The following is a 14,502-nucleotide window of genomic DNA, read 5'->3' on the forward strand; positions in this document are numbered from 1 at the left end:
TGCGCGGCTGTTTCCTAGCAACCGCCCCCCCCTGCGCCAGGCCCCTCCCGCCGGGGAGCGGCTGCGGGGCAACGCCGCGTGCTGGGTCCCTGTCGGCCGCCATCTTCCCCCGGCCCGGCCGCGAGGGCCAGCGCGGCGCCTCCGGAGCAACGTGCGCTTGGAGGGACGCTGGCCTCCCCGCCACCGGCGCCCGAGATGGGGACTGAAAACTGGAAAGCCCTTCCAGAGTAGGGAGAGTGTGTCCGTGCCCTGGAAGCCTTGCTGGAGGCTGCTGCTGAGAGGGAGCTGGAAGGGGGCCGAGGGCATGGTGGAGCCGTGCGCTGTGCGGCCCTGGTGGGTGGCCTGAACTGCCGGGCTGTTTCCAGATGTTTGCAGTAAGGCAATTTGGTTACCCCACTTCATTTCTGCTCCACAGGTCTCCTACCTTGAAGGCTGAGAGAACAGAGATTCGAAAAAAGGCCACATTTTTACATGCTAATCTTCACAGATCACAGAATTGTCTAGGCTGGAAAAGCCCTTGAAGATCCTCCAGTCCAACCCTTAACCCAACATTGACAGTTCCCAACTCCACCAGATCCCTCAGTGCTATATTGACTCTACTCTTAAACACTTCCAGGGATGGGGACTCAACTGCCTCCCTGGGCAGCCCATTCCAACACCCAACAACTCCTTCTGTAATGAAATGCTTCCTAATATCTAGTCTAAACCTTCCCTGGCACAGCTTGAGGCCATTCCCTCGGGTCCTGGCGCTGGGGCCTTGGCTCCAGAGACTCATCCCCCCTCTCTGCCCCCTCCTGGCAGGGAGTTGCAGAGGGCCAGGAGGTCTCCCCTCAGCCCCCTCTTCTCCAGACTGAACCCCCCCAGTTCCCCCAGCCGCTCCCCAGCAGACCTGTGCTCCAGACCCTGCCCCAGCTCCGTTGCCCTTCTCTGGCCACGCTCGAGTCATTCAATGGCCTTTTTGGGGTGAGGGGCCCAGAACTGAACCCACTCATCGAGGGGCGACCTCACCAGTGCCCAGCACAGGGCTCAGATCCCTTCCCTGTCCCTGCTGGCCACGCCAGTGCTGACACAAGCCAGGATGCCATTTGCCCTCTTGCCCCCCTGGGCACACTGCTGGCTCATTATCAACCCCCCCAGGTCCCTCTCTGACCGGCAGCTCTCCAGCCACTCCTCCCCAGGCCTGTAGCCCTGCTGGGGGTTGTTGTGGCCCAAGGGCAGCCCCCGGCATTTGCCCTCAGTGAAACTCCCCCAGTTGGGCTCAGCCCATGGCTCCAGCCTGTCCAGGTCTCTCTGCAGCCTCCCTGCCCTCGAGCAGATCAACACTCCCACCCAACTGGGTGTCATCTGCAAACTGACTGAGGGTGCCCTCGATCCCCTCGTCCAGATCATCAATAAAGATGTTAAACAGGAGTGGCCCCAACACCCAGCCCTGGGGGACATCACTTGTGACCGGCTGCCAGCTGGATTTAACTCCATTCACCACAACTCTTTGGGCCCGGCCATCCAGACACTTTTTTACCCAGCAAATTCTCTTGGGCATATGCGATGCGGGAGGAATCTGTGCCAGCTCCTATTAACAAATTATCTAGATAGTCGGTAAATTGCTGCTACCTTGCCATTGTTCCAACTCTTGCCAATATGTTACCAAATAGGGTAGGTTTGTTTTTAAATCCTTGTGGGGTACCATCCAGCACAATTGCACTTTTCCTCCTGTTGACGGGCTTTCCCATTCAAAAGTGAAGATTGCTTGGGTCTGTTTGTCCACTGGGATACAAAAGAAAGGATCCTTTAAATCCAAACCAGTAAAATAAGTATCAGATTTAGGTACAGCAGCTAGTGGGTGTAAGGATTTGTTACAGTAGGATTTATGTATGTATATGGTTATTCAATTTATAGCTTTTAAATCCTGAACCAGTCTATATTCTTGAGACCTGAGCTTCCTTACCGGTAAGATGGGATTGTTAACCTCAGACTGACATTATTTGAGCAGTCCTTATTGCATAAAAGTATTTACTAGGGGTTCTAGTCCTTTTCACACCTCTAGTCTTACGAGGTATTGATTTACCCTCGTAGGTTCAACTCCTGGCTTCAGTTCTGTTTTAATCAGGGTCATATTTTTTGCTTTGCCTGGTTTCTTTGATCGCCGGAGGGATCACTGCATTATCATTTCCAGGATGTTGTTTTCAGGTTCTTCTGAAGTCTTGTCTGTCAACAAGCAGATCTGAGCCTTCCATGCTGTTTCTTTGGGAATATGTAGCTGTACAGAATTCTCAGAAAAAGTTAAGTACTTGAGCATTTAATTTGCATAATAAATTTAATCCTAAAAAAAGGGAAGGAAATTCTGGCAGATATAGAAACTTGTTGAATCAATTTAGTATCTCTAATTGTACATTCCATAGGTTGCAAAAATGGCCACAAGATTCTTTTTCCCATTGCCTCAACAATCAGTACTGTAATTTTACTAAGTTGTCCTTTACAGCTCTTTGCTACCGAATGTGTGGCTCCACTTTCTATTAACAAATCTACTATTTAATTTCTTATTTTGACAGGGATTACAGGGTCAGTTGAGGAGGCTTTTATACTTTCTCCTATCCCTGCCATTCCAGTTCTCTCTGTTCAGAATCTGACCCCTCTAAAACAGCCACAAGAACATCTTCTGGATTTTTCTTCATCCTGTTGGGACACTCGTTTTTCCAATGTTCTTCTTCTCTGTAAATAGCACATTGATTTGTACTTAAAGGAGGGTTCTGTATTTTTGGACCCCTTTCATTTTGACTTCCAGCTTCATTTCTCCCTCCAGTGACTTCCTCCCCCTATTCTATCTACTATTGCTGTGGCCAGCAGGGAAGCCTGTTAGCTTCATTTTTGCCTGATCCTTTCTCCTTTCCTCCTTGTTGTTATATACTTTATATGTAATCTCAATTAATTGTGAAATGGACATTCCCTCTGCCCCATCCACCTTTTGCAACTTCCTCCTAATATCCTGCGATGCTTGGCCCATAAATAGCATATTAAACAATCTCCATTTCATATTATCTTCTGGATTTAAGTCTGTCCATTTCTTGGTTGTTTTACACAGCCTTTCATAAAAATGAGAGGGATTGTCATCATGTCTTGTCTGACCCCATACAGCTTAGATAAATTTTTCAGCTTTGGGACCCTGTGTTGGTTTCCATATAATACCAATTTCTGATGCTGGTTTAATTTGTTCTTTCCATGTGCCATATTTGGGTTCCAATCAGGGCCCTCCCTCAGGGGTAAATACTGATGAGGGTCTTTGATTCTGTTTTTTTCTTTCCCCTTTCTCCTTGGCTTTTTCTAAAACCATTCTTTTTTCTTCTGCTGTAAAGAAGGTATTCAATAATGCCTTCGTATCACCCCAATTTGGGTTGCGAGCCAACATGATAGTTTCCAAGAGCTGATGCATTCCTTTAGGATTTTCCCTATAAGTACAAATAGTTTGTTTCCAGTTCAATAAATCAGAGGTAGTGAATGGCATGTGCACAAAGGTCAGTGTGCCATCAGCACCCTCTGCTTGTCTCAAGGGTGTCTGTATTACTGGCTGGGTCTGTCCTCTAGTACGACTGGCAATTAGGACTAAACCCTTAATTTCCCATGTGTTTTTTTTATTTTCTTCACTCCTTTTTTTTCTCTCTACTGTCTTCCTTATTATATGGAGGTGGGGAAGAAGGGACCAACATTTGTACATCTTCCTGTTCTCCCCCCCCCAACAAACTACTCCTTCCTTAACCTCCTTTTGTTCTAGACATGGCATAACCATATCCCTATTTTTTTTTTTTTAAATATCTGATTTCCTATACAAAGTCATAAATGCATCAACATATGGAACCTCATTCCATTTCCCCAGTCAATGGCAAAATAACATCAGTTTCAATATTAAATTGTAAAGATCCATTCTCTGGTCATATTTCACCATTATCCAATATATAATTTGGCCACCATTAGTTACAATATCTTTCCATTTCCTCTTAGGCACCGGGTCCCCAACAAACTTATTCAAATTTTTCAAAATACACCCCAGAGGCTACAGGGAAGAATCATGGATTGGCCTGACCCCATTCCAACTGGATACCATGAGCTATGGCTTCTCCACAGCCTACCCCAATGCACACTTGGCTTTGACCCAAGTCAAAGGCACCCAAGTCAAAGGGTCAATTAAGGCACCCCTTGCTGGCATCTATGTGTGAGAAATACTCATCTTCCACAGAAGTAAATTTAACTAGGATACTCACCAATCCAGGAATCCACCCCCCTTTTGCCCCGGCACAAATATTTCAGTGATATTGAACTTCTGAGTCGCTCACTGCCCGACAATGGAGGGGATCCAGAGAAGTCCCCATTCAACAGGTCGGTGCATGATGGAGTCCTGCCTGATCTGATTCTCCACTGCTGGGAGCAGCAAGACAATCTGGGCAAGGCCATTTGGCTGTCCCATCTGGGTCACCAGAATGTTGTCCCAAACAAACCTTAAACACATCCAGGGATGGGGACTCCACCCCCTCCCTGGGCATCCTATTCCACTGTCTGACCACTCTTTCTGTGAAAATTTTTTTCCTAATGTCCAGTCTGACCCTCCCCTGTTGCAGTTTAAAGCCGTTCCCTCTTGTTCTGTCCCTGATCCCCTGGGAGCAGAGCCCAGCCCCAGCCTCTCTGCAATGTCCTGTCAGGAGCTGTGGAGTGATGAGGGCTCCCCTCAGCCTCCTCCTCCTCACACTGAACACTCCCAGCTTCTTCCCTGGCTCCTCACAGGATTGATTCTCCAGGCCCTTCACCAGCTTCGTTGCCCTCCTCTGCCCTCACTCCAGCTTCTCGAGATCTCTCTGGCATTGAGGTGCCCAAAACTGAACACAACACCCCAGGTGTGGCCTCACCAGTGCAGAGCACAGGGGGACTGTCACCTCCCTGCTCCTGCTGGTCACACTATTTCTAATACAAGCCAGGATGCCGTTGGCTTTCTTGGCCACGTGGACACACTGCTGGCTCCTGGTCATCTGCTTGTCAGTTGGAACTCCTAGATCCTTCTCTCCCAGACAGCTCCAGCCACACCTCCCCGAGCCTGTAGCCATGCAGGGGGTTGTTGTGGCCCAAGGGCAGGACCTGGCACTTGGCCTTGTTAAAGCTCATCCCGTTAACGTTGGCCCAATGATCCAATCTATCCAAGTCTCTTTGTAGAGCCTCCCTATATATGCTCATGGCCCACATCTTCTCAAGGCAATAGCACTTTCTTGGAACTGACTTCAAATGAGGATTCACATGGATGTGAGCTAAAGGAACTGACCTTCAATCCCCTGATTTCCTTGAGGGGAAGAAGATACACCAGAGGTTTTCCCACTGTTTTAGTTAGAAGTTACTGGATAAGATTTTCTGGCAGTAGGTCCTGCTCTGTCTAATTTCAGGAAGTAACTGAAGACTTGCCAGTGCTTTCTGGTAGCAGCAACAGCAGAATCATCTTAACATAGAAGAGATAGTGCTTTTATAGAATCATAACAGTGGATCAGGAAGACAGTGTAGGCTTCTCTTGAATGGAAATATTAACAACAGGCATTTTCAAGCACAGAGAGACTCGCCTCTTCCTGTCCTTTTGTCTGCAAGAATATGTAAAATCTTAAACTGTTTCCAGGAGCCCAAGATAGACTAAATTTGCCAAAGGATTCCTGCTTACTTGATCTTGCAGTGGCATATTTCTTGTCTGCACTAATGCAGATCATAAATCAACTCTGACTATTATGTAATCCCAAGGGTTTACACATGGGAATGACCCTTCTTATCTCTGTTTCCAGAATGTTCCCCAGTCAGGGAGTGATTGACGTGTATCTTGGATGCCTGTTCTGAGCTGTCTGTTGGACTGCATTATCTAAATTGGCCCTTATGGATAGCAAGGATGGGCTGTGCTCCCCTCTCAAAGCAACGGGGAGAACTTCTGACAGAAAACTGTCTTTTTGGAGTCACAGGTCACTCAGTGACAGAGCAGACATGATTTCTGCAATACACCCTGTGCAGCAGTGCATCTTGCCTTGCCTTCTCCTTTCTTGTTTCCACATTTGATCTTCACCTCTTCTTTTTTCTTGAAGAAAAGGCAAGAAGAAAGGAAAGCAGCTCCTCACTTGCTGACAGTCTGTCCTGGCAAGCCTTGAAGTGCTGAATACTGTGTGCTGTTCTCCAACCATGGGGATAGTGAAGACTCTCCCAAATTCAGGGGTACCTGGTGATGTGAATTCAAGAAATATCATGAACAAGGCCAGCCTCTCTGGTGAGGAAGCTGAACCATGTGCGCTTGTTCCCTTCTTAGACTGATTAGCACCTGCCCCACGACAGACCCTGCCCCAGCGGGAAGATCTCTCCATTGTGGGACATGTTTGTATTGATGTAGTGCTCCAGCAGAACATGTTTTCTTGACTCACATTTGAGCTTTTCCTTGTGTCCTAGTTTTGGCTGTGACAGAGTTAATTTTCTTCCTTGTAGTTGGTACAGTGCTCTATTTTGGATTTAGTATAAGAATAATGTTGGTAACAGGCTGATGTTTTAGTTATTGCTAAGCAGGGCTTATCCTAAATCAAGGACTTTTCAGTTTCCTGTGCTCTGCCAGCGAGCAGGTGCACCAGAAGCTGGGAGGTAGTGTGGCCAGGAGAGCTGACTCGAACTAGCCAAAGGGCTATTCCATACCATAGGGCATCATGCCCAGTATAGAAACTGGGGGGAGTTGGCCAGGAGGGGCCGATCCCTGCTCAGGGACTGGCTGGGCATCAGTCAGTGGATGTTGAGCAATTGCATTGTGCATCACTTGTCTTTCTTGGGTTTTCTTTTTGTTATCTTCCTTTTCATTACAATTAGTGTTATTATATTTTATTTCAATTATTAAACTTTTTATATTGACATGTTTTGCTTTTTTTTCTTTCCAATTTTCCTCCCCATCCCACTGTGGGAGCAGGGGGGAGGAGTGAGCGAGTGGCTGTGTGATGCTTAGTTGCTGGTTGGGGTTAAACCACAACAGCTTGCAAGGGGCTGGAAGATGTGTGGGGAGAAAGTTCGCAGTGTCTCTTTGACCGAGCCAACTGCTCTGGGATGTTCCTGCATCATCATGCTCAGGAATGTCCTGAAGCAGCTGAGCAGCTCCCTTCCTCAGCTGCAATCCTCTATGCAGTCTTTTCTGCTGGTGGGAGCACTGCTTCGGAGAGCTTGCAGACTCCCCTTAAAGAATATTTGTCCACAACCCCCTGCCTCTCTCCTTGCCCTCAGCATCTCTCCAGAAACTTTCCCCAGGAAAACCAGAGCATAGATGGAAGTAGGAGGATGATGTACACTGTGAGCCCATTAACCTCATTTTCACTCCTGTTATTCTCTGGGAACATTGTTTATCTGAGCATTTCTCCTCCAGCACAGTGGCATCCAGAGCAAGAGGAATTCCCGTTCCTCCCCACCACAAGACGTGTGGGGCTGCTACCCTCCCAGGGCCTTCCTCAGCCCAGGCTCCTCAACCAAGCTTGGGAGTAGCCATGTGCCCCTTCTACAGCACATGGACTGAGGCCAAGAGGGCATTTCTGGGCAGAGGCTCAACAAAGCTGGGCCTGGTGGCTGGAGGCTCTGGAGGAGTCATGGATGCCTTCCTCACCTGCAAGTGATGGTGCCTGAAGGGGGCCCACTGCATTATGTCCCACCCTCCTCTCCTCTGGGAATGGTGAGGGTTCCCCATGTGCCCACTCACTCCTAACTTCCCTAGAGAAACACCCTTCCTCGTGACGAGACGTGTCAGGAGTGTCCACAGAGGGAAGGACCACAGTGACAGTTAACAATCACTGTGTTAAACCAATGCACAACAGTCCCCAAAAACTGCCTCCCAGAACCACCCCTGAGCAAGTGTCTCCCTGGGCATCTCGGGAGAGAATCTGCAGGGGAAAGGATGAGACAAAGGTACGGGCTGTGATGCAGCAGAACTTTAATGAGTCAAAAAAGGGAAATGATGTCGCTCTGAGTGGGAAACCCAGTGCAGGGAGTACCAAGACAACAAGGACACGGGAGAGAAAGGAGAGAGTGGGAGAACGGAAAGGCAGGCATGGGCCCAGGCTGGCCGTGTGCTTTTGCCAGGGGTGTTGGGGTTGCCCAGCCTCTCTGAAAGCAAGAACCCAGTGCCCCATCCCAGGTCTGGTACTATGTGTCCCTGGGGGCCTTCCCCAGGGCCGTCACCAGCAGCTTTAGCAGGGGAGGCACCTCCTGCCACAGAGGCGGCCGCCCAAGCCGGAGAGGCCAAAGCCCCCGGAGGAGATGGGCACTCCCTCAGAGCTGAGGATGCTGCCAACGGCAGCGGAGGTGGAGGAGCCCACAACGGTGTTCTGTGGGAAGGAGCTGAGGATGGGGCCGGGCAGGGTCACCACCACGGGGGAGGGCTGGATGACGACGGTGGAGTCCTGGCACTGCCTGACACAGGGCTCATTGCAGCTGTTGGCCAGCGGGGTCGGGCCGCAGGGCTGGCAGGGCAGGCAGGGCATGCACGGGATGTTGCAGGACATGTCTCAATGGTGGGGGAGCACCTGGGAGAGAGATCAGGGACAAGCAGAGCCTGAGGTCTGGGTGAGTAGCAGCCTAACATCCCACCATGAGGGATACAAGGGATGTGTTGTCTGGGGAGCTGAATGGTTCTCAGAGGAGGAGAGAAAGGAAGAGAAAGGGCTTCAGACTCACCTGATCCTCAAGGAGAAGGAGGTGAGAGAAGTGGATGAAAGACTGGGTATTTGTGCTGGCTTTTATACTGCTTGAGCAGTGCCCCAGGTGTGCAGTCATGCTATATACAGGCAGTAATTTTCCAACAGACTCTCTAATTGAAGACATCCCAACCAATGGTACAGGCCCTTTCGGTTTTCCACTGTTCAATGCTTTCATATTGTAATTTATGCCATGACCATTTCCTTTTGAGTCTCCTTTCAAGTGCTGACATGAGACACCCAAGGATTTTTGGGTCAGGAATGCATCATTATGGGCTGAAGACCTGACCCAGTTCCTGGACAGAGATCCAGTGGAGGCAAATAACAATGGTCTGAGATTTTCCTGTGGGATTGTTTGTCACCCTGTTCAAAAGAAGGGTCCATCATGCTCTGATGGTCACTGGTCTGCTTTCCAGTGAGTGGGCTGCACTGCTCATTTTGAATCTCCTCCTCCTGGGGGTCTTGCTTTTGGGATTAATCTGCCAGTCTGTTTTGCCATTTCCTCTCTCTGAGCAATCTCTTGCGGTCTCCAACCAATGCCTTCAGCATATTAGGGTTATTTCTCTGACCAATCTATGTGCAAACAGCATCTGTGTTGATGCATATGTGTTTTCTCACTTGTGTGTCTGTATTCATTCTTGTATCAGAAGAATTTGTTTTCCCTAAGATCTTGGTATATATGCATGCTTAAGTGTGTGCATGCACAGAGGTGTGCATGAGCGCCTGTCTGTCCCTGCATATGTCTCCTCCTCATGAGGATATGTGCTGGTCATGGCAGGGGCACTCTCCACTCTGAACAGGATCACCACAGAGCATCAGGTTCCACAGGCTACAAGGCGGTCAGTGGCTGTTTAACAGCAATGGCATGGGTCTGGTGGAGATCTGCCCTGGGTGCTGGCACTCAGACACAACCCCTGTCTCCTGAGCTCTCTTTGTCATACTCCTCTAAAGCTCACATTCTGCTACTTCAGATTTCAGAGCCTAGTGAGGACAGTTTCACACCAGTTTGGAAACACAGTTTAATTCAGTGTATCAATGTTCAAAGTGTCTTAGCATGACTGTCAGTCACCACTCACTGCCTCTCCAGGTCAGGATACATCTTCTCCTCCCAGTGTTAAGGAGTTCAAAACTTTATGTACAGGGAGAAAAACCAGGAAATCCTGCCCACTTCATGAAGGGCACTCCTGAGTGAACCTGCTTCTGTTGCAGTGTCAACAGTGTCAGGGATGGGACACAGGCCCTTTGTGTCCAAGTCAAAGCCAGGGGCACCTCTGCAGCTAATTGACCTGAGAGTGAGTCAGGGAGGGGCTGAGACCTTGAGTCGTGGCCAAACACAAGGACAGATGACCTAGTGTCACTATGCTTTGAGAGGAAGGACAGGCCGTCTAGGCTGCAAAGGGAGAGCCAAACAGCTGACAACTCACTTGGTCTTCAGCCACACAGAGCTTTTATGTTCCACACTGAGATCCTGCCTGGGAGGGAAGGATTGTCTGATTCATTGCCACACTCCCCAGACACTGCTGCTATCCTTCGAGGAGTGTCAGGAGAACTCTTTCCCTCAGAGACTGTTGACAGTGAAAGGAAGGGCGCTGCAGGAGAGGTGGAAATGCTTTCTATTGAGGACTGCTTCTGCAAGAAACTTCTTTGTGTTTCACCTTAGGCAGTTTCTCTCAGTAACCTTCTTCCTTTCCTCCAGACAGGCTTTCCATGTCTAATCACTGCACAGTGGTGCTTGCTGGTGGGGAATGGGATGTGCAATAACAGAGAATAATTATCTTCTGTGACTGAATTTTGCCCCATTCCTCCATGGCCCCTGAACACCCCTGGGCACACCCCCTCCACCTCGACGCAGGTAGGAAAGCATTGGCTTTGGCTATTGAGAGGTTCCAAGAGACAGGCTCTCACTCTGCTGATTCCATCCCCAAGATGTTTTATCCAGTCTCTGAGATATGGAAGTGGGAATCCTGTCACTTCTGGGTGCTACAGTCACTTAGATGTCCCCAGTCAGGTTGCACACCTAGAGAGACCAGGGAGGAGAGGAGGCCAAGAAAGAGGGAAAGTTTCTCCTCAAATCAAGTGCTATAAGGAGAAAGAGAGCTGAAACTGTAAGCACAGGCCACCAGTCTGAGGAGTGACTACCACTGACTCTCAGAGTAAGCTGAGGTAGAGGGAAAGAGAAGGATGGAGCAAGCCCTTGTGCATGGGAACCTGTGGGTATACAACTGAGGACTGCAATACTTAGAGTATCTGGGATCATTCCCGAAAAAAGAGTTGCAAATGAGCCCAACAAGGTACCCCAAGCTGGTGTCCCCTGCCTGCATGGGACCTCTTCAGGACTTGAGTTCCATCCTCAGCACTGTTGCGTTCCTGTGTGGGAAGTCCTTGGGCCTCTCATTCCAGTGTTTGGCAGAAGCGTCTCTGGCACAAAGGGCATTTCAGAAATGAGGAAATGAAAAGAAGGCAATGAAGGAAACCAAACTGCAAGCTATGTGATTAGGAAGGGTATTCTCCATTTAAGATGAGTCTGTTGGAAAATTAGTGCCTGTGCAGAGACAGCCTCAGGGCCTGGGGTGGTGCAAGAGCAGTATAAAAGCAAACCCAAAGCCTTGTTCTCTCATCCACTTCTCTCGCCTTTCTCTCCTTGGGAACCAGGTGAGTCTGCAGCACTTTCTGCTTCTCATTCTTCCCCAGGCTGAGGTCACACACCACTGGAGACTTCAGACAATGCCTCCTCCATCATGCCACAGCAGGACGTAGAGGTCCTTGTTATAAAACTAGAAAGGAGGGAAGATCTAACATGGAGAGAGGCTGGGTCTTGGATGAGGTGTCTCCCGAGCTATCAGCTAAGTAGGGACCTCCCTGGGCTTGGCCGCTCTTAACAGGGCACTTTTGGGCAGAGGGGAAGGAGATGCCCATTAGTCTCCCTACAGAAGCATTAGCTCACTGGCCAGTATGTGCCTTTATCTTCATCATGGTGGGGTGACAGGCAGCTACTCACCCATCTCCCCTGCTCTACTTCTTGCTAAACTCTCTCCCAGGTGCACCTCTGGCCCTGAGACATGTCCTGCAACATCCCGTGCATGCCCTGCCTGCCCTGCCAGCCCTGCGGCCCGACCCCGCTGGCCAACAGCTGCAATGAGCCCTGTGTCAGGCAGTGCCAGGACTCCACCGTCGTCATCCAGCCCTCCCCCGTGGTGGTGACCCTGCCCGGCCCCATCCTCAGCTCCTTCCCGCAGAGCACCGCTGTGGGCTCCTCCACCTCCGCTGCCGTTGGCAGCATCCTCAGCTCTGAGGGAGTGCCCATCTCCTCCGGGGGCTTTGGCCTCTCCGGCTTGGGCGGCCGCCTCTGCGGCAGGAGGTGCCTCCCCTGCTAAAGCTGCTGGTGACGGCCCTGGGGAAGGCCCCCAGGGACACACAGAGTGTCACCGGACTGGGTATGGAGCACTGGGTTCTTGCTTTCAGAGGGGCTGAGCAACCCCAGCACCCCTTGCAAAAGGATGTGGCCAGCCTGGGCTCTCAGCAAGCACAGCCCATGCCTGCCTTTCCCTTCTCCCACTCTCCCCTTTCCCTCGCGTGCGCTGCTTGTCCTGGGCTGTGAGCCCCACAGAGCCAGCCTGGGGAGGACCTGCTGGCCCTGCTCCCTCTGTGGGGCAGGCAGGTGGACACGCGGCTGCATCTGTGCCACGGCCACGGGGCGCAGACTGCTCTCTGCCCCTGGTGCTCCCTGCACCAGGCCTTCAACTCCGAGTGACCTCGTTTCCTCTTTTGGCTCATTAAAGTTCTGCTGCATCCCAGCGCACGCCTCTGTCTCATCCTTTCCCCTCCATACAGTGCCCCGAGATGCCCCGGGAGAGAGGTGTGTCCCAGGGGTGTTTAGGTGGGAGTTTTTGGGGATGGTTGTGCAGTGGTTGTTAACACAATGATTGTTATCTGAAAGACTGTAGCAGTCTTTCCAAAGTAGCTGTTCTTTGGAGAATACTTGGGAATTTGGTGGTGTGAGGTGGTGCGTGTCTTTGTACCACTTGTTTTTCTCTTCTTTCCCTCCCTCTCTTAGCCTGTCCTGTTCTTAACCCAAGGGCATTTCGCTCTCCTGCTCTTTCAGCTCTCCCCCCATCCCAATAGGACAGGGTATGGAGAGAACAGCTGTTGGGTGCTTAGTACTTGCCAGGGTCAGCACACCACACAGGCCCCCTGGCAGTGAATGTCCTCCTTGTCCTGCTCCTTCCCTGTCTGTGCCCAGGGAGTCAGGGAGAGACTCAGGGCAAGAAGAGAGGCAGCAGGTGCAGGCTGAGTGTCTCAGGGCTGTGCAGGAGCTCTCCAAAGCAGTGCGGTGAGCAGCAGCAAAGTGTGCAGCGAGATTTGCATCTGAGGAAGGGGAGCTGCTGAACTGCTGCAGGACACAGCTGGGCAAGATGACATGTGTCTGCCCAGAGCCCTGAGTGGCAGCTGGCTTGGTAGCATCCAGCCCTGCGTCCTCACACATCCTTCAGCCCCTGACAAGCCACAGCCTAAAAGCAGGTCCAGGGCAAGTTGTTTTTGCATGAAGCCCAGCAAAAGAGGTGCGACTCCCACCACTGTTCCCAGATGTTGAGGACTGTCATCAACATCCTGGGCTACCAGAGCAGGATCTGAGTGAGGAGATAGAGGGTAATGCTTAGTACTCACCTGATGGCATCTAGAACACCGCTATAATACAAGAAAAATGTAATGCAAGAACGTCCTTGACTTAGTGGCGTGAGTTCAATGGAGAGTGTCCAGGATAGTGAGGAGCTGGACCACTTGGTTGGGGAGGAGATGCTGAGGGCACAGGGCTTGCCGAGTGTGAAGAAAAGGCTTTGGTGGGAGACTTAGGAGTAGCTTTGGAGTAGCTATGGTGAGGTCCCCAGAAGACAGATCCAGACTCAACACTGTGGCTGTACATGATTGAAGGACTAGAAGCATTGAGCTCATGTTAAAAGAAGAGAGTTTTGGACTTGATAGGTGAGAAATGGTTTTCACTAAGAGAAGAGTGAAGCAGTGGAACAGGTTTCCTGGAGAGGTTGTGCAGTAATCCTCCTTGGATGCTCATGGCTGACTGAGCTTGGAGCAAGGGGTTGGAAGGGACCTTAAAGCCCATCCAGTGCCACCCCCTGCCCCGGGCAGGGACACCTTCCACTAGCCCAGGTTGCCCAAAGCCCCGTCCAACCTGGCCTTGAACCCTGCCAGGGAGGGAGCAGCCACAGCTGCTCTGGGCAGCCTGTGCCAGGGCCTCACCCCCCTCACAGGGAAGAATTCCTGCCTTACGTCTCATCTAAGTCTCCCCTCTGTCAGTTTAAAATCATTACCCCTCATCCTATCCCTACACCCCCCAACAAAGACTGACTCCCCCCTTTCCTGCATCACCTTTCAGCCCTGGGGGGCCGCTCTAAGGTCTCCCTGGAGCCTTCTCTTCTCCAGCTGATCCCCCCAACTCTCTCAGCCCGTCCTTACAGGGAGGTCCTCCAGCCCCTCGAGCATCTTCGTAGCCTCCTCTGGCCCCGCTTGAGCAGGTTCATGTCCTTCCGATACTAGGGTTCCCAGAGCTGGACCCAGAACTGCAGCATGGGTCTCACAAAAGTGGAACAGAGGTGTTGAATACCCTCCATCAACCTGCTGGTCACACTTCTCTTGAACACAGTTGACTTTCTGGGCTGCCAGCTCACATTACCAACTCAGTCAGTTTTCCATCCACTACCACTTGCAAGTCCTTCTCCTTAGGGCTGCTCTCAATCCACTCATTGCCCAGCCTGTGTTTGAGCATGGGATT

The 14,502-nt window shown here is 50.8% G+C and overlaps 2 protein-coding genes across 2 annotated transcripts; one reads left to right on the top strand and one right to left on the bottom strand.

Moving 5' to 3' along the window:
* Nucleotides 1-8,210: 8,210 nt before the first annotated feature.
* Nucleotides 8,211-8,727, bottom strand: LOC141970095 (feather keratin 1-like). Its single transcript, XM_074926452.1, has 2 exons — nucleotides 8,681-8,727; nucleotides 8,211-8,529 (listed from the first exon to the last, which is right to left on the bottom strand). The coding sequence occupies exon 2, from the start codon at nucleotides 8,523-8,525 to the stop codon at nucleotides 8,211-8,213; it is 315 nt and encodes a 104-aa protein (XP_074782553.1). The 5' UTR covers nucleotides 8,526-8,529; nucleotides 8,681-8,727.
* Nucleotides 8,728-11,296: 2,569 nt separating this feature from the next.
* On the top strand, nucleotides 11,297-12,091 carry LOC141970096 (feather keratin 1-like). Its single transcript, XM_074926453.1, has 2 exons — nucleotides 11,297-11,369; nucleotides 11,775-12,091. The coding sequence occupies exon 2, from the start codon at nucleotides 11,777-11,779 to the stop codon at nucleotides 12,089-12,091; it is 315 nt and encodes a 104-aa protein (XP_074782554.1). The 5' UTR covers nucleotides 11,297-11,369; nucleotides 11,775-11,776.
* Nucleotides 12,092-14,502: the final 2,411 nt, after the last annotated feature.

Source organism: Athene noctua, chromosome 25 (genome assembly GCF_965140245.1).
Source record: "Athene noctua chromosome 25, bAthNoc1.hap1.1, whole genome shotgun sequence".
Lineage (NCBI taxonomy): Eukaryota > Metazoa > Chordata > Aves > Strigiformes > Strigidae > Athene > Athene noctua.